Source organism: Telopea speciosissima, chromosome 7, assembly GCF_018873765.1.
Source record: "Telopea speciosissima isolate NSW1024214 ecotype Mountain lineage chromosome 7, Tspe_v1, whole genome shotgun sequence".
Taxonomy (NCBI): domain Eukaryota; kingdom Viridiplantae; phylum Streptophyta; class Magnoliopsida; order Proteales; family Proteaceae; genus Telopea; species Telopea speciosissima.
This window is the reverse complement of record NC_057922.1, coordinates 31,030,637-31,050,786: the sequence shown is the minus strand read 5'-3', so window position 1 is coordinate 31,050,786 and position 20,150 is coordinate 31,030,637. Positions and strand designations below refer to the sequence as shown.

Below are 20,150 nucleotides of genomic sequence, written 5' to 3'. Positions count from 1 at the left end.
AGCTGAGGAAGTGTTAATCGCTTCTCTGGTTACGAGTTGGTCCGCCCCACCCTCTCTCAGCTCCCCCACCCCCCTCAGCAGTCCCTCCCCACCCGGCCATCCCCCTTTCTGCAGTCTTGCCCCATCCCTTCTCAGCTCTCCAGCCCCACCCCTCTTTACAGTCCTGAAATTGAATTTGTGGAGTTCCCCAAAGACAAATTCAACGCGAGTTCAATGGGACTTGAGATTGCCCATGTCCTTGGAAAGAGATGCCAGAGCTCAATGACTGCAGAATGGGACTTACTCTGCTACATCCCAACCTCTAGCTCAAACGAGTCCAGTTTCTGTTCCTAGTGGCCCTCAGGTACCCAGCTCCTATACAGATATTTGATATAATGTGCCTCAGGAATTTGGATGCTTGGTTCAGTAGAAAAAGAACAGTGATGAACTCTATTCTACAAAATTAAAGTTATCAAATGAATTTCTAATTCGTGAAATTCTTGCAATTGATGCAACCAAACAATTTCAAATAATTGACCAAAAACCTATTTGTTGACTTATTTCAAGAAATCAATGAATTTGAAACTGAAATCATACCAGAGAGCCTTAGACCTAGCTTTTGAGAAAGGACAGGTGAACCAAATGCCAATGACCACTTGGGAGTACAATTCTTATGGTCATGAATAAGTTATTGATAACATTGTTCTGAGTCTCGACGTGTTCCAAGGAGATTCAAAACCAAGTTATCTTGGGACTAGCGTCTGAGCAAGGACAGATGGACTAAATATGGGGAACTTTGGAACTTATGTTCACACATACTCATTCCTATGGTATTTGGATAATTCTAGAGAAATATTCTGCCCTTTGTTTCTATCTTGTTTTTGTTTTCAGGCTGAAGTCCGCGGTTTCCAGCATGAAGGCAGTTTACACCTTCAAGCAAGAAGCCAGAAGTATGGAAAGGTATCTCTTAATTTGGATTTATTATTTGATTTGCATACATGCATGTATCTAGCAGACCACAGTTCATCTCCAAAATTCTGCAATTAAAAAGCTTCTTTTGAAGTTGGGCGAATCAAGAACACTTGTAATTCTTGATCTACTTTCAGTTATATGATAAATATAATGCCTTTCCCCATATAAGGACTTTGAGATCACTTAATTTCTCAACATGACAATCTGATCATGTTTCATGTGAACCATATTAAAATTTTCAAGGTTTGGTGATTGTTTCTGATATTGTGGCTCTAATTAACCATGGCAGCTTGAGAGAGGACAACTACTAACGGTCCCTCCTTATTTAGTGAAGAGACGCAAACAACATTTCCACCACCTTGAAAGGATTGCAGTTGATTTGATTCTTGGGTGTAATGGATTCATCTGGGTTGGTGAGCATGTAGAAGCTAGGGATAATATGGTGGAAGATCAAGAAACTAAACCTGAACAACTGAATAGCAAGTTGAATAGAATATCCATGAGCCTTGAAGAACAAGAAAGGATTTGCACTCCGCTAGAGACAAGGCAGAGCATATGTAGGATAGTTAATGCAGTTCGGGTTTTGTCCAGTTTGGGCTTCAGTCTGAATGTTGAAGTGATCATGGAGACAGTTGAACTGAGCGTCTCCCTGAATCTGGATATCCATGAGATGCTTGGAGCAGAGTTCTGTGTTCAAACCGCAGAGAGAGAAGTTGAACGGCGCAGCTCATTGAGTAAAAAGAAAGGGTGATTGCTGGTAGGAGATTGTGGATTCTTGGTGGTTAACCAATGTTTATCCAAAAATTTAGGTTGTTTTTTTCTTTTTTTCTTCTTTTTCTATTGGGTGTGTGTGTGGAAAGTTCGCAGTAATTTTGTTTATTTCCTTTGCCTTGCATATTGTGTATCAGAAATTTGTTCTCAAAAGAACTGTGAAAAATGTTTTTGCTGATTGTGAGAGCATAGTGAAACCACATTAAAGGGGGACGGCGAGTTCTTTTTGTCCTTTCCATTTGGTTGCATGGGGAAATTAAATGGAATAGAAGGGAAGTGAACTTTCAAACCTAAAATGGAAACTTTTGCAATATCATTAATATGTAAATTTCTTATCATATTTAGCAATGTTATTTTTAAATTTAGAGTTAGTACAAACAATTTTTTTTTCAGGTTTGAAAATTTCACTTCCATAAATTTAATTTCCTTACAACCAAACGAAGCTTCTTTTCTCTATCTGAGTACCGTAATCCGGGCATTTTTTATCAACATAGGCCCAACCTAGTGTAGTATTTTAGGTTCAGGAAAACCAACCCAAGTACCCAGTGAAGGGATTGTGATTTATGACCTGTGTGTGTGACAACTGTTTGATATAATGCACATATGAAGGATATAACTAAAAGAAAAGGAAGCTTCTGTCGACTATGATGTGCTACTTTATGAATGAGTTGATGAACTGTCGCTCTCCATGGTTCACAACAACATCACAAGCCTCCCAAGGATGAAAGGCAATCAGATTTGGGACCAACAACCAACTTGAGTAGGTATAATTTCCACTTATAGTGCTTGTAGTAGAAACACCACTACAGCGACACTAGGGTGTGAAGTAATCCAGATTCTGGACTTTCCCTAACCCCAACAGAATATTATCTTAGTGTCCACTACTTGCTTTTCTATATAATTAAGTCTCTTGCAAGGGACATAATCATCAAGTCCCTGACCATCTTACTAGATCTTCTAGGACCCTTTGTCCTCCTCTTCAACCCTAATCAAATATTCTTTACCCTTTAAAATAGTTCATTTTTTTTTTTACTAGAAATGTCCTTAAAATGATTGAAGACTATGAATCCTAGGTAAGTTTACTACAAATTTTTTCATTTTTTTAAACTATTTTTTTAACGATTTTTTATATATTTTATAATATGATGGGCAATGTGAATGTACTTTTAAATGGCACTAGTATATTTTTTGAATATTTTTAGAGGTCGAAGTGTCATCTTTGCTTCAACAAAAATATACATCACCCTAAATAATTTGAAGGGTTTTTGTCTTATTTCTCCGCACATCCATGTACATATATATAATAATTAATTTCATAATAAAAATCTATTATATATATTATTTTCTATCGGTATATAAATTTTAAACTATTTTATTAATTTTTGACTGATTTATAGGCCAAACCGACCAATTTGTGGATCGGACGAGTATCGGTGTAAAAATCCTCACCAACGCACTAGTGAGTGCAGTGAGCATCGGACGGTTGGAGCCGTCCTTGGGGTGCATGCCGGACATCTCCAACTGTCTGACGCTCACTGCACTCGCTGGTGCGCTGGAGAGGATCCAGACTCATTTATATTGGTATTGAGCCAATACCTTTTTTTACTAATTTTTTATTATTTTTAATCCATATTGCTAAGTGTCACTATCCTATTGGCTGTACCACCAATCTAGATTGGTATTGGATTACCGATCTCGATACCAATTACTAAATCTGTGCTCCAAGGTCTCATTATTCACCTGGGCAATGTTTGAATGTCAAAAAATAAAAAATTCAAAAAATTTTGAATCCGAGGAGAGAGAGACATATAATTCAATCATTGTGTCTATCATGATTTTTGTCTTATTATGTTTTTTTTTTTCTTGGCATCCAAACATAGCCTTAAGTCATGACTTGAAGTCAACAGTCTCATCCACCATCATCTTGACCACTAGCACTTCCAGCTAGGGTTATAGGTATCAGTCACCGTATTGGTCACTGCCATTTTTGGTTGTATCAGCTTGTATTGAACCCATATCATGCGTAAAATAAAAAACTAACCACTTTTTGACTGCTACTTCCAATTTGTGAGTATCATATCGATGTCAGGTACCAACGGAACCAATATGTATCAACTATGGCCCCGAGAATACTGATACCTTGATCCATGCTTAGAAGTAAATGACTAAAAAATCCTAATGCCTACAGACTAGCTTACTAGCATGTCATGTAAAGATGTCAAAATGAAACTGGAACCATTCGTTTACGATTGAACTGAATTAGACCACAGAGAAATGGCTCGATTCTGATTTCATTCATAGTTTCTTTTTTTGGTTTGTTTTGATTAGCACCGAATAATCAATAGCTGTAAATCAAATAGGAACCTGTAAAATCATACCAAATAAACTCAATTTCTATATTACCTTATGTTCAGCAGTGGCTCATCTTGTGTGTTTTAAGGGATTGTATTTCTAAGACAGTTTTTTTTATGATGTTAAAACGTACAATAAGAGTCTGCAGTATATATCGAGATGGTAAGTTTTTAGTTATTCTAAGCTTATCTGTTCATGCTCTTAAATTATTAATTATTAATTATAAAAGGAATCAAATTAAAAGGTACGAAGGTGAAACCGAATATGAACCAAAACTACAGACCGAATGTGAATCAGAATTAAACACAATGCAAATCGTTTTCCAAAATCGACATTACAAATTGCAAATAAACTGGTTGTGAACCAGATAATGAAAATCGAATAGAAACCGAGAAAACTTAACCGAAAGCAAAACAATTATGATATTTTTGGTTGATTCTATCCGGTTCGATTGTGATTTTCATATTATCAAAAATGTGAATTGTACTAGAACCGGACCGATTGACACCCCTGATTGCCATCGCAGCCAGCCGTAATCGGACCCGGTCCAAAAGCGAATAATGAAAATCATAGTTTGTTCCCTCTCGTGAGCTGTTCGATTTGTGAAATGTTCTGAGAAACAGAGTGTGAGAGAGATGAGACAATTGAGAGATTTACAGATTCCGCTATATCAAACACAGAAAATTAGACTATGGAGAGCTCTGCAACAGCTTCAGGAATTAGCTTGTAAAGTGACCTCCTCTGCTTCTGTAACAATCGCCGATACTATACCCGTCAACCACGAAGACGGCGTACTCAAGTATTACTTTATAAATCCAAGTTCCCCTAATCTCTCTCGTTGTCTATGCCCTTTCAATTTCTTTGCTCTTCTTTTGAATTCATTCATGTTCATCAAAATTTCCATGGGGTTGGATTAAGGGGCCATGGAACTTCCGAGCTTGATGGCGAAGTGGTTGCAACTCTATGCGGGATAGTGGAGCGCGTTAACAAGCTGGTCTACGTCCGTGCTTTGAGGGCCAGGTACCTACGATGCCTTCTTCTCCACTTTGACTCGTTTTTATAGGTTACACACTTTTGTGATCAGTTTGTCTGCAAGAGTACATCTTCAATATTGCTCACTTCCTTCTTCATTTCGTTCCGTATAAACTCTTGGAACCATAGGTTAATAAGGATTACAAATGAAATGCTTATAGGTACAAGCCAGAGGTTGGAGATGTCATCGTGGGACGTGTTACTGAAGTAGGTTGAAAATTCCCTTCATAATCTGATTTCCAAGGAGCTGTTTGTTTCTTATTGATTTGTCTTCTTTAGCCTTTGTTTACGTTTGAAGCAATTGGTTAAGTATGATTTCCAATTTTCAGTCGGGGTTGAGCTGCGTTATGTAAGTTATTGTGGACTTCTAGTAATTTACCTCTTTATCCTAGACATTATGCTCATGATGCTCTTATAAGGGTAGTTATAATGTAGAATATCCTCCGCTTGTTGGGACATCATAAAGTGGACCTTACAAAGCTCTTCAAAGTTTCTTCCTTAACCCTACTCAGATCCGTGGCATAAACAACACCTTCCTCTGCCTTATCCCCAAAAGAGAGGGTGCCTCCTCCATGTCGGATTTCCTCTCTATTTCCCTTTGCAACCTCCTTTACAAGTTCATTGCCAAAATCTTGGCAAACCTCCTCAAGCTGGTTGTTGATTCCCTGATCAATGAGTCAGCTTTTGTCCTTGGCAGATGTATTTCTGACAACATACTTATTTGTCATGAGATTGTCTGGGGGTTTGAAAGAAAAAATAACCCCCCCTCCGCTCTTCTGAAGGTGGGACATTCACAAGGCTTTTGATTCCTTGAGATGGGATTTCATTGTTGATGTTATGAATAAAATGTTGTTTCCTCCCATCTTTACCCATTGGATCTACCACTACATCTCCTCTCGCCATTTCTCTGTCCTTGTCAACGGTAGCCCAGCTGGTTCTTTCACTATCATCCGCCAGGGCTGTCCCCTCTCCCGTTACCTCTTCACCCTGGCCCTTGAGATCCTTTCCAGATGCATTCAATCTAGCACTGACCAAAAGCTCATCAACCCCATTCCCAAATGCAAATCCCTAATCCTCATTCACCTGGCTTTTGCCGATGACCTCATGCTCTTCTTCAAAGCTGATCCTCTCTTGGTCCAATCCACTATTGCATGCTTGAACCATTTTGAGTCCATGTCTGGTCTTTGAATCAACCTCTCCAAATCCTTCCTTTTTCTTTCGGGTATCTTTGAGGATCTCAAATCTACCCTTCTTGAGATATCAGGTTTCTCCCTCGGTTCCCTTCGTGTAAAATATCTTGGCCTCCCGTTGATCCCTTCTCGGTTGACTGCTCACCATTGTACCTTGATGCGCAAAAGACTTCAACTGTGGAAAGGCAAATTACTTTCCTATGCAGGGTGCCTTGAGCTGATAAGATCAGTCCTCCAAGCGTCTTACCTGTTTTGGTCAGGTATTTTTTCCATCCCTCAGTCGGTTATCTCTAAATTGGAAGGCATCACGTGCTCTTTTCTTTGGAAGGGTTCCGAAACCTCCAGATTTCTTCACCCCACCTCCTGGGCAGCAATGTGTCTTCCAAGAGCTGAAGGGGGTCGTCATTTTAAAGACTCCAACAATGCTGGAATTTTAAAGTTAATTTGGAAGATTGCCTCTAAGGAAAAAAGTATTTGGGTTGATTGGGTCTATCATAGATATCTTCGCAAGGACTATATTTGGACGGTTCCTATCCCCTCAGATGCCTCCTGGGTTTGGAGAAAGATTGTGTTACGTGTCTTTATTTTAATTATTAGGATGATTTTAGTAATTATTATTTTAGTTATTATTAGTTATTTATTTCTATATATCGTGGGAGGAAATTAAGGGATAATTGAGTTGTGTTGTACATGGGTCTTGTGGAGAAGCTATAGGAGCTATAACTACTTCTTAGCCTAGATAATAGGTAGATATTGAATGAATGGATATGATTTGAATCCCCTAATTTATCTCTTAGAGATGAGGTAGGCTTCCTCACCCAAGCCAGACGCTATTGCTTCGTCTGTAAAGCATATTCTCTCTCTCTCTCTCTCTCTCTCTCTCTCTCTATCTCTCTCTCTTCCTCTTTCTCTCCCTAATATTTCTCTCTTTTATTTTATTTTATTTTTAGATTACTTTGCACGTATCAGATTGTGAAACTTAGGCATCTTGCTCTCAATTCTACCACATCATTGATAGACGATGGTGCCTCTACTAGGCTCTGGCTTGACAACTGGCATCCTACTAGTGTTATACTCTTGGAGGTGGGTGACAGAATTATTTATAGATTGGGCTCGGACAGACGAGTCATGGTCTCTCACATCATTAGGGGGATCAACTTGGGATCCTCCTTTCCCCTCTACCCTCCCCCCCCCCCCCCAGACATTATTTGGGCTGCTCTGCCAAATATTCAAAGAGCTTCCCTTGGTAGTGGTGACAACATCATTTGGAAAACCTCCCTCTCTGGCAGGTTCAGTAAGAAGTCAGCTTGGAATCTCATTAGATCTCGTGGTGATACTGTAATCTGGAGCAAAGTAGTGTGGTTCTGTTAAAAAATTATTTATCCACCTGTGTCCCCCATTAGATAGTCCGCCGTGTTAAAGCTCCTGTATGATATACATATTGTTTCCTCTCTTTCCTACAAGGTCGGCCTTTTAGAGGAAGCGGTTTCTACATGGTATCAGAGCAGGCAGGGGTCACGGTATCAAGTCCCCCTGGGAGCGGGCAAGTGTTAAAAAATTATTTATCCACCCGTGTCCCCCATTGGATAGTCCGCCATGTTAAAAGCTCCTGTATGATATACATATTGTTTCCTCCCTTTCCTACAAGGTTGGCCTTTTAGAGGAAGCGGTTTCTACAGTTCTCAAGCTTTATCCCTCAGTTTAGCTTCACCCTTTGGCGCGCGCTTCACAACTATCTTCCTACTCTGGCCTTCCTTATTAGTAGGCGCATCCCTGTTTCTCCTAGATGCATTCTGTGCTGGTCTGGAATTGAGGATATTGATCACCTATTCTTCCAATGCCCTTTCTCCTTGAAGATCTGGTCTTGGCTCCTACCTCGTTGCTGGCCGGCTCATCGGCGGATCCTCCCTTTCTGGATTTGGGTGGATATGACTTTTGGAGGCTCCTCTTTTTGCGATCGCATGGGCAAACTAGCTTTTAGTGCTGCTATACATCATATTTGGTTTGAGAGAAATATTAAAATATGGACCACCAAATCCAGATCATTTAATCAGATTTGGGATTCCATCTCCTTTGATATCAAGAGCAAATTATCAGCAGTCCCATTGCGGTATTCTGATTCCCCCAGAAATAGACATTATATCCTCTTGGGATTTTGCCCTTTAAGGGTTGTATTTTTGTTGTTTTTTAGCTCCTTTCCTTTTTCTTTTGGAGCTTTCTTTGTGTCCCCTTTGTGGGGCTTTCCTCTCTTTGGTTAATGAATTTTTATTCACCCAAAAAAAAATTTCCTGCCATGCTTAAGGGCTATTTATGTTTTCAGAGAATGCTTCTGAAAGGGATAGAATGCATTTTATATCTTGTTGTTTATGTTTCTCTAAGAGTTAGATGCATTATATATTCTGTCATTTATGTTTCTCCAACATTTGAGAGTTATAGGCAGTACAACTGTGGCACATATTTTGATTGCTTGTGAGTACTTTTCGTTTGTTGAAGTCAGAGTCTTGGAAATAATAGCTCGATTTTATTGTTCATTTTCCTGTCAGGGTCCTATTTTTCCTCATATTATTGACATCCACGTGTGTATAAGAATGTGCATACCTTACTCAAGAGATGAATTAAGAGGGATTATCCATGTTTTCTTGGATCCATCATATGCATGTGACTATAAGTAGCTATAAGCAATTCGACAATACATACCTATATGTATCTCAAAAAGATACTTGACTACATTTAGCTTTCCATGAAAATTCCATCAATTCTATAATTTTCATTAATTTATAGAACTGTGGAAGATAAATTTTAACTAATCAATCAACTTTTCTGATTTATACATTGATATAAATGGCTTTGTTGGATAATCTTGTAGTTGGATCTTTTCTAATTATTTTACAGGTTGCCCCGAAGCGTTGGAGACTGGAGATAAATTTTAGTCAAGATGCAGTCTTGATGCTTTCTTCAATGAACTTACCTGATGGTATCCAAGTAAGAACATTGATATTTCCTGCATCTTCCTTAAAACATGGCTATGGTTATAACCTTTTGGAATATTATGACCAGTTCCTTATCCTTTTTTAGAGGATGGCCACTCAAATCTTGAGTCTTACATTAGGGGTTTGCAACATGCAGTGTAATAGTTACAATTATTATTATTTATCCATTCTTTAAATGGAGTGTCGGGTTGTAGCCACGCTTGCTTACAAATAGGTGTCAAACTCCCTTTTGCGTCTCATTTTGTGCATTATGTTCTTCAAACTGGAGGGTAACTGATTGTTTTTTCTTACCTGCCGGAAAATTCCATGAAACCTTAGGCTATGAATGGTTGAACCATAAAACCTTGCTGGAGAGCAAAGAAATCACAGCATAACCATGAAACCGTCAACTATTAACTACAAAGCCATGAAAACTTTGCTGTAAAACTGAGTGATCACTGGATATGCCTATAAAACTATAAACCTCAAACCATGGAATCTATGAAAACATTAAACAAATGATATCTAAATGCTGCTGTGAAATCACAGGAAAATCGATCCCTCTACTGAAATAGCCAGAAGATCGAACACTATAGTAACTGGCCAGGGCGGGGGGAAAGGAAAGCTGTGACTGGATTTGAAGAGAGAACACCAACAATGAACATGACAATAGAAGAAGGGGGGCTAACTGGTGGAAAAAGGAAGAAATTGCCATAAGTTGCAGGTCCATCAGGGAGGGAGAGAGGCTCGTTGGGCTTGGGGAGTGTGGAGGAAAGAGGGGAGGTTGAAATACTAAATTACCATCCTCATAGAAAAACTTAATGAACATTACGAGGCGCAAAAACTAAGGTTAATGGCTATTTTTAACTATTCTTTGGTACAAAAATTTCCCCGTTATTTAATACCAATTTTGTCAATATCAGAGCACAATGAAATGGTTGGGGCTCAGAATCCCAATGTATTACAAATTTACAATTAACTAACCATAATCTCATGGTCATACCACAAGATATGATCGATTAAGCTACAGGTCCTTGTTTGGTAAAGAAATGTGGTCAAGTAGTTCTGTTTGATTTCACCATTGAGATAGCAGGACAACAATTCACATGAAAGTCATATTGCAGGAGATAAAGCATTAATCAGCAAAGACATGCATGGTTAGGGGGAAAGGACCCAAAAATATGGATACATTTTTGGAATAACTATCCTTTTTGTTAGTGTGAATGGCATATTTGTGCAAACATACTGGGCCTGGATGAAATTTTCACAATTTGATTATGAATTTCTTCTGGAAAGGTGTTAAAAAAAGAAAAAGATAAAGAAAGGTGCAATGAACCATCATCTTCAATGCAGCATCCACTTGTAGGGCCATCCTCTCAGGTCAAGCCATAGACCAAATTTCAGTCTTTTGGAATCCAAATCAACTAGCCCTTGTATTACGTTGAACCTTTCCACTTGGCATTCTTTACACCCAGTGTATGTCTTCAATAGAGATGCTTGCCCATCATTTGGATTGTTCAGATTAGTGATAACATGTCTCCACATGATAGAAGATCCCTTACTGAGAAGGAAATGGAGTCTAGTGAATAGTGATGATGTAGGAGCACTTCCTTGGACCGACACAAACCCTTTTGGTAGCCCAGACCAAGACAAACTGTGTCCAAATTTTGGTTTGGTCCAGTAGGATATTTAGTAGTTTATTTAATTGTGGTTATCTTATAATCTTTTATTTTATTGTGATATATTTTGGGGTAGCTATGTAGGTTTCCTAAAGTTAGTAGTTTCCTTGTTTGGTTTAGCTTCTATTTTCTGTTTGGAGTTTTCTGTGTAAACCAATCAACAATGGAATTAGAATTGAATGACTTGAGTTTTGTTTTGGTTGAAGACTACATGGCCTGAGGCAGCCAGTTGGCTGAGGTGATTCTCTTCTCCCCGCACCCCACCCATTTTTTTTTCTTCTCGTACGATGCCTTTCCCATTGCTCTTATTTTCTTCCTTGATCTTTTTCCCCTTCCCTTGCATTACTGTTCCTCTTCTTTTTCCTCCTTGTGTTTTTTCCTTATTGCTATCCTCCTAGTACTGTTTATTGAGAATCGAAGTGGCTGAACTCAGTGATTCTGTTAAACCTTGGACTGAGAGTTCAGGGGTTCAATCATGTAAAGAATCCCAGAAACTGTAACCAGTGCCTGGCGAAGAGAAGAGAGAAGGTAGAAAGAGATTAAGGGAGAAGAAGAGAAAACAATGGGAGAAAAGGGCTGTGCGATAGAATGTATGTTCTATCGTACCAGCCAACATATATTTATATTAAAGCCAAAACTAATGTCGAACCAATTGAGGGTAGAACTAGTCCCAAATAACCCAGGAATAATCAGCGATACAAAACTCAGATTAGAGGTTGAACCAGAAATTAGGGGGTTAAGAGTTTTATCAAACCAGCCAATAGAAGGGGGTGGAAAGGGGATCGAGGGAAGTGGAAAGGTGGTCAAAACCCAGCAGGGTTTGATGGAAGGATATGGAGATATGGGGATTCAGATATGGCAGCAACCTTCAACTCACAGGAGCAGCACAAAGGCCCTCAATCGAGTGGACACAGCAGCAGCAGCTCTGGAACCTGATTGTTGCTTGGCTCAGGCTTCAAGAGGTCTTCACAGCACTTGTATAAGCTTCAGATGGCAGCAGCAATAAGAGGGAATCGAGCAGGGATAGGGGAAGAGGAAGAAGATAAGAGAAAAGGGGGATAGTAGGATTCGGCTCTCCCAGCCAGGCTCCTAACAGCCCTTCAAGTCATGAACACTTGATAAGGAAACCATACTTTTGCAGCTAGCAAATATTCTTCATCCATAAAATCGTGGGGGAGGCTGAGAACAGCCTTTACAATATAAAGAGGGCATGATTTGCACCTCTGGAAAATAGAAACTTACAAATTAAGAAATTACTTGCAAAATAAGATAGTAACTAATCTAGGAAAGAAATAAAATAAAATCCAAGTGATAGCTGGGATCTTCAGATGGTCCCCACAAAGAAAGAAATCAGCCAGCACTTAAATCAAAATTGTGTTAAAAGAGTTGACACTTTTACCCCTACGATCTGGGTTTGAGAGACCCAGCAACTCCCAGCCCAGTTGGGCTGGCCCAACTTAAAGTTGGTTGGCTCTATGGCCCAAGGGACTGGTCCACCGTTTGGTGAAGTGAACCAGTCCTTCTCCCCTGACTGTTCCTAGAGTATTTCTTGCCAAACAACTTGGCTTCTGCATCAGCTCCCCTCTTAGAATCATTCATCTCTGATGAATGAAGAAATGACATGTAGGCCTCAAAGAGTTCAGGATCAAGGTGCTGGAAATCATCCGTGTGGATCCACGTGCTGTCCTTGATGGGGCGATCCTTCCACTTGACGAGAAAAGAGTAGAATCCCTTACCACCCCTCATCATAGTATACTTATCATCAAGTACTTCTTCAATGGCATCTTCTGTAGGGGAGGTAAACATAGAGCATGGGCAGAATCTCCTTCGTCTGAATGATGCCCAAGATAGAGAGTGAGGTCTGCCACGTTGCTGATCTTCATGTTAGGTGGCAGCTCTAGCATATATGCATTAGTTCCAATGTGTTTCAGCACCTTAAACGGCCCCATTTTTCTTGGGTGCAGCTTGTGATTAGCACCTGGAGGATATCTTTCACCCGCGATGCATGCCATGACCATATCACCTGGCTGAAACTCAACATATCGATGATGGCGATTGGCGGCAGCTTGGTACCCTTCATTGCTGATTGCGATGCGGCGTCAGACTGCTGCATGCACATCGGTAATATGCCGTAGAAACTCATCAGCCTCAATGCTGACTCTTGCTTGAGGGGGCAAAGGCACTAAATCCATGGGTCGCTTGGGCTGCAGTCCAAGGACTATCTCAAATGGTGTTCTTCCAATCGTCCGGTTAATAGAGCTATTGTAAGCAAACTCCGCTATGTCAAGGATAGAGGGCCAAGTCTTCTCATGATCACGAACAAGACAACGGAGAAGATTCCGTACGCTCCTATTAACCACTTCGGTCAGTCCGTCCGTTTGAGGATGAAAGGCCGTTGAAAACTTCAGCTTGGTGTTAGTTTTCAGCCACAAGGTCTTCCAAAAATAACTCATGAACTTGACGTCACGATCAGACACAATGGACTCGGGCAGGCCATGAATACGCACAACTTCCTTGAAGAATATCTTCGCTACGTGGCTGGCATCCATGGTCTTTTTACAAGGAATAAAGTGCGCCATTTTGGAGAAACGATCCACCACTACAAAGTTTGAATCATATCACTCACGGGTAGGAGGTGGACCAAGGATGAAGTCCATGCTAATGTGCTGCCAGGGAGCATGAGGAACCGGCAATGGAGTGTAGAGGCCTGTGTTATGCTTATCACCTTTGGCTACTTGGCAAACATGACATTGCTAGATAATGTGTTGCACATCACGCAACATATGCGACCAGTAGTACAAGTCAGCGACCATCACATAAATTTTATCTTTGCCAAAATGACCCCCCATGCCGCCTCCATGGAGCTCACGAACAAGCTGCTGCCTCATTGAAGTTTTGGGGATGCAAAGACACGTCCCTAAAAATAAGTATCCGACATGCAAGGAATATTTAGCATCTTGTCCACCTTGCTGCAAATTCTGAAAAATATTAGAGAAATCCAAATCAAAAGAATACTCATCTTTAAGGTGCTCCATGTCAATGGCGTGGGCTGCAAAGTTGTTTACTAGTATGGCCTTTCGACTGAGCGCATCAGCAACCTGGTTCTCCTTTCCAGTCTTGTACTTCACGGCAAAAGTGAATTCTTGAAGGTAGGAGATCCATTTAGCATGGCGATTGCTAATGGAACGTTGACAGTGACGATATTTCAAGGTCTCATGGTCTGAAAATAGAATAAACTCCTTGCCAATCAAGTAGTGTCGCCAATGCTTTAGGATTTGTATAACAGCGTACAACTCCACATCATAAGTTGAATATCTTGTTTTAGGATCATGCAACTTTTCACTGTAGAATGCAATTGGATGGCCAGATTGCATAAGAACTCCTCCAATGCCGAAGTGTGAAGCATCGGTGGCTACTTCAAAAATCAGGTCAAAATTAGGGAGGCGTAGAATAGGTGCCTCAGTCATCTTCTTTTTTATTTGATGGAAAGCCTTAGTTGCTGCCGGCGTCAACTTAAAGTGCGATTTGCTGCCCTGCATGCACTCAGTTATAGGTGCCATTATGGCGCTGAAATTTCTAACAAACCGCCGGTAAAAAGAGGCAAGACCATGCAAACTTCGAACTTTAGTCAAAGTCTTGGGAATAGGCCAATCCACCACACTCTTAATCTTCTCCGGGTCAGTTTCAACTCCCTTTGAAGAAATAATGAAACCAAGGAAAATTACCTTGGACAGCATAAAGGAGCATTTCTTGAGGTTGATGTAGAGCTTCTCAACAAGTAACACTCTCATCGGTCGCCTCAAACGTTCAAGGTGCTCTTCTTGGCTGCAGCTGTAGATGAATATATCATCAAAATACACCACTAGGAACTTGCCGATGAAAGGCCATAAGACTTGGGTCATTACCCTCATGAAAGTACTTTGTGCGTTGGTGAGGCCAAAGGGCGTGACCCTCCACTCATACAGCCCATCTTTAGTCTTGAAGGCTGTTTTCCACTCATCGCCAGAGCGTCTACGGATTTGGTGGTAGCCACTCTTCAAATCTATCTTCGAAAAGGTAGAAGCTGTGGTCAACAAGTCCAACAGTCTTACAAAAGGAATATAACTCCTACCTAGTTAAGCCTAAAGCCTAAACAGGAAACTTACTTAGAGTAGGAAACTTAAAGACTTAAAATAAAGGAAACCATGATAGGGGGACTCCCCCTATCGTGTTACATATCTTAACAAATCAATACCTTGAAGAGATTCAAGTCCTAGTTCCTTGCCCCCTAACTATCTCCCCATTGTGAGATTAAAACCAGAAATGAGGTCTGTTTCTTAGATTACCACCCCTCATTGTTTCAGCAAGGCTCTTTAACTCTTCATGGCTCACGCTGGTGCAGGTTGGAAGGCTAAGATCTGAAATATATCAGGTTCTGGTTTTGGGGTAGCAAAGGGATGCCGCAGGGATGAGGAAAGATGATGGGCCAGGTGGAAGATGAAGGGTCAAATTCATGAAGAGAAGAAGAAGATGATAGATTGAGAGTTAAAGAGGATAAGGGGAAGAAAATATGGGAGAGAGAAAGAACTCACCAAAACGTGAGAGGGGGAGGGATGCTCAACGCATTACTTGGGCCAACAAGGCTTCAGTTTCATTTCTTCAATTCAATCTCAACGTTACATTCCTACAAAGGTAGTATTTAAAGAAAAAGTAACTCTTGACTAAATAAATGGCTAGAAACTAACTCCAAGAAAATTAATTCTTAGCTCACAACTATTGGACTTCCTAGACTAATAACTTACCAAGAAACTAATACCAATAAAGTATTAAGACTTGGACTTTAACTCTTAAACTCCTAGTCTAGGAATTTTAAAAAGTTAAATTAATACACCTAAGAATATCAAAAGACAAGTACGGAAAGAAAAGGAAAAGACACATAGCCAGAGACTCTAAAATTCTGGAAGCTTCAAGGAATGGACCACATGGGCCCCACAATTAAGGGAAACGCAGGGTTTGACCCCTTGCCAACATACACCACGGCTGGCTTGGTTCTTGGCCCTGCGGTTTGGGTCTAGTTCTGATATGGACCAAAACAGCATGAGGGATCTTCTTCAGGCTTAATACTACATCACACGCTATTGAATCAGATGATTGCCGCTGGGATTCATAAGGCTGTAGGTCAGGTGCCTTGTCTTGGAGTTTCGACTCCATAGGTGTTGAATCGAGTGAGTCTTCACTCCTCTCACTCGCAAGTCTGAGATCCTCCATTGGTTTCCTGTTTTAATCGAAGGTTGAAGAAGACTTGGTGAAGTTATATTATTTGTCATCATATACCCTTTCCCAAAATATCCCTCCCTTTCATCTTAATTCTGTTGCTATCCTTATTTTATGTTAATGCCTAGTCTACCCCTTCTCTTTAAATATTAAACATTAATTCCTTTTGTGTCGCAGCCCCTAGTTATCTGCCAAAAAGTCCTAAGTATTCTCTTTATTTACATTTTTTTCCACTCCTTTTGTAAACTTTGAAATAATTACAGAATTGCCATTGTCTTTCATCTTTTGACTATAATTCCCTTGGGCGCCCATAATCGATATGAACCAGGGTTTTCAAACCCCGGATTGCACCAAGTGATGTCAATTCCAGGAAACCTTTTCCCTGTTTTGATGAATTGTAAGTATTGAAAAGCTGGTTTTATTAAGTCCGATTTCTTCCCTTGATTAATTTGCACTATATTTGAGAGCTTCGAGGTGCTTTATTGTCATGTTAAAATCACTTCTTTTAATTGCTAGAGGCAGCGAACTGCTGTTGATGAGCTCACTATGCCCAGCATTTTTGAAGAAAACGATGTTGTATGTGTAAGTTCATTAAATTCTTCTTTCATCAAAATCCTTTGAAGCTTGAATATAATTGACTGTTTTTGAACAAATGTGAAAAAACATTTATGCTCTAATCTATTTAGTGACTTGAATAACAAGCTTTTAACGTTTTGGAAGTATTCATATCCTTTGACAATTCAATCTGGTACTCTGGCCACAAGTAGGTTCCTCAGACATTCAATGCTGGTTAAAATAAAAAATTAATTTAGGCTCTGTTTAGTATGATTTCGAGAAATGTTTCAGAGGGTGATTTCAATTTTGAAGGTGTTTGGTATGATTTTTTAACCTTATTGCTATGAAAATAAAATCAATTTCACCTCTTTCACTGAATTCTTTCTAACTATTTTGTGCTAAATTGTTTAATGAGCACATGTCTGCAACAGGGGCAAACATGTCATTTAACTCTAACCTTACAACCCTGCCTTCACCTCTCTATACCGATTGATTTTTTCGAGGAGTTCATTGAGATTTGTACTACAACACACATCAATGGCGACTGTCATTGAAGAAGAAACCACTCTACCGGAGTACCGCCTCACCCCAGCTCTCCCGCACAACCCCCCCACCCTCTCCAAGTTGTGGCGTGACACCATTGTTGGACTCTATTGTTGGAACGTCATCCTCATCGATGTCGAGAAATGGTGTTGGCATTGCAACCACTCTGATCGCAGCAGAGGAAACGTTTTTTCTGGTTGCTAGTTGGTCCGCCCCACCCCAGCCCTCTCCACAGTCTCCCCACCCCCCCTCAGTCCCTCCCCACCTCCCTTTCTGCAGCCCCGCCCCATCCCTTTTTCAGCTCTCAAGCCCCACCCTGTCTTTACAGTCCCAAAATTGAATTTGTGGAGTTCCCCAAAGACGAATTCAAGCGGAAGTTCAATGAAACTAGAGATTGCTCATCTCCTTGGAAAGAGATGCCAGAGCTCGAGGACTGCAGAAAGGGACTTCCTCTGCTATATCCCAACCTCCAGCTCAAACGAGTCCAATTTCTGTTCCTAGTGGCCCACAGGTACCCAGCTCCTATACAGATATTTGATAGAATGTATCAGAGGAATTTGGATACTTGGTTCGGTGGAAAAAGAACAGTTATGAAATCTATTCTAAAAGTTGATGAAATTTTTTCAATTGATGCAACATTTTTGTTGACTTATTTCAAGAAATCAATGAAATTTGAAATTGAAATCATACCAAAGAGAGCCTTAGACCTAGCTTCTGATAAAGGACAGGTTTACAAAATGCCAATGACCACTCGGGAGTACAATTCTCATGGTCATGAATAAGGTATTGATAACATTGTTTGGAGTTTCAATGTGTTCTACGGAGATTCAAACCAAGTTTACTTGGGATTTGGGACTTCCGTCTGAGCAAGGACAGGTGGACTAAATGCTGATGAGCTTGGAATTTGTGTTCACACACAATAACATTCCTATGGTATTTGGATAATTCTACAGAAATATTCAGCCCATTGTTTCTATCTTGTTTCTGTTTTCAGGCTGAAGTTCACGGTTTCCAGCATGATGGCAGTTTACACCTTCAAGCAAGGAGCCAGAAGTATGGAAAGGTACCTCTTAATTAGGATGTATTATTTGATTTGAATACATGCATGTATCTAGCAGACCACAATTCATCTCCAAAATTCTGCAATTAAAAAGCTTCTTTTGAAGTTTGGTGAATCAAGAAGACAAGAACACTTGTAATTCCTTGATCTACTTTTAGTTATGTGATAAATATAATGCCTTTCCCCACGTAAGGACTTTGAGATAACTTAATTTCTCAACATAACAATCTGATCATGTTTCATCTGAACCACATAATAAATTTCAAGGTGTGGTGATTGTTTCTGATATCTTGGCTCTAATTAACGATGCAGCTTGAGAGAGGACAACTGCTAATGGTCCCTCCTTATTTAGTGAAGAGACGCAAACAGCATTTCCTTTCTTTAGTGAATAGACACAAATGGTATTTCCACTACCTTGAAAAGATTTCAATTGATTTGATTCTTGGGTGTAATGGATTCATCTGGGTTGGTGAGCATGTAGAAGCTAGGGACAATATGGTGGAAGATCAAGAGACTAAACCTGAACAACAGAATAGCAAGTTGAGTGGAATATCCATGAGACTTGAAGAACAAGAGAGGACTTACACTCCGCTAGAGACAAGGCAGAGCATATGTAGGATAGCAAATGCAGTTCGGGTTTTGTCCAGTTTGGGCTTGGGTCTGAATGTCGAAGTGATCATGGAGACAGTTGAACTGAGCATCTCCCTGAACCTGGATATCAATGAGATGCTTGGAGCAGAGTTCTGTGTTCAGACTGCGGAGAGAGAAGTTGAACGGCGAAGCTTGTTGAGCAAAAAGAAAGGGTGATTTCTAGTAGGAGATGTGGAATCTTGGTTGTTAACCAATGTGTGTACCAAGATTTAGGTTGTTTTTTCTTCTTAATCTTTTGGGGGTGTGTGTGGAAAGTTCAAAGTAATTTTGTTTATTTCTTTTACCTTACATAATGTGTATCAGAAAATTGTTCTCAAAAGAGCTGTGAAAAATATTTAGCTGATTGTGAGAGCATAGTGAAACCCCACTTTAAAGGGTTGTTGGGGGAAGGGGAGGGCTGGTTAGAGTATGGATTCAAAGTAACGGGAGAGATGTTTGTTGCTTGCATTTCTCTTATTTTTTATTGTATAATTAACTCAAGAATGTTCTAAACCTAGCACTTAGGTTTTATTTCACTTTTCAACTAAATTCCTTAGATTTGAACCCCCAAAAAAAAAGCTCACTTGAAAATTTAATTACCATATCAAATAAGATTTTAAGTTAGAGACTCAGTTGCCCTTCACCCATGGTCAAGGAGGAATCCCCTCACCCATGGCCATTGGTATCGTCGAATTGGGATGAGTGGTAGGTTTTTTTTTTGTTTTTTTAATATGAGTGGTAGTTTGGTATAATACTCCTCTATCGTACTGCAGGATGTGCAGCCATGTGTGCTACGTGGCCTCTGTTGTGCCACAGGAAGTGCACCGCACATCCTGCAGTACGACAAAGGATCCGGGTTCGTAGTTTGGGTTATATACAATAAGGAGGTGGGAGTTTATAATGACATAGTAGTCCAATCATATGGTCACATCACAGCAGTAAAAGACTGGTGAAGGAAAACTTAATCCTTAAGTTTATTATTAAAGGAAGTCTTCGAATCAGTGACTCAAATCCATTGTCGAATTCTACTCAACGGAATATGGAGGTACTTATGGCAGAATGGGTTGAGCTGGTCTTTCACAATAAAGTGACAGATGGAATTGCCATGAAACGACTTATTAGCAGATTAATAGATCACTTCGGAATGGCATATACATGACAATCA

The 20,150-nt window shown here is 40.0% G+C and overlaps 2 protein-coding genes across 4 annotated transcripts in view; both read left to right on the top strand.

The window, feature by feature from the left end:
• Positions 1 to 19,231, top strand: part of LOC122667187 (exosome complex component RRP4 homolog) — a 30,017-nt gene extending 10,786 nt beyond the window's left edge. Inside the window, exons 6-8 of one of the 2 annotated variants that reach the window (XM_043863415.1) lie at positions 871 to 939; positions 1,241 to 1,730; positions 19,186 to 19,231. In XM_043863415.1, coding sequence (XP_043719350.1) covers positions 871 to 939; positions 1,241 to 1,702 — 531 coding nt within the window. In that variant the 3' untranslated portion in view covers positions 1,703 to 1,730; positions 19,186 to 19,231. Of the gene's footprint in view, positions 1 to 870; positions 940 to 1,240; positions 1,743 to 2,115; positions 2,128 to 19,185 lie in introns of those variants that run through there. The other variant, XM_043863414.1, reaches the window with a different exon arrangement.
• LOC122667186 (exosome complex component RRP4 homolog) lies at positions 4,658 to 19,369 on the top strand. Of its 2 annotated transcripts, none has more exons than XM_043863413.1 (8): positions 4,658 to 4,873; positions 4,993 to 5,094; positions 5,268 to 5,313; positions 9,189 to 9,278; positions 16,714 to 16,779; positions 18,290 to 18,358; positions 18,668 to 19,225; positions 19,281 to 19,369. In XM_043863413.1, exons 1-7 carry the CDS (start codon positions 4,710 to 4,712, stop codon positions 19,160 to 19,162), a joined length of 1,032 nt encoding a protein of 343 aa, XP_043719348.1. In that variant the 5' UTR covers positions 4,658 to 4,709; the 3' UTR covers positions 19,163 to 19,225; positions 19,281 to 19,369. The 2 variants fall into 2 exon arrangements, with proteins under 2 accessions (XP_043719348.1, XP_043719347.1); XM_043863412.1 differs by having other exon boundaries at positions 18,668 to 19,234; positions 19,290 to 19,369.
• The last annotated feature ends 781 nt before the right edge of the window (positions 19,370 to 20,150 follow it).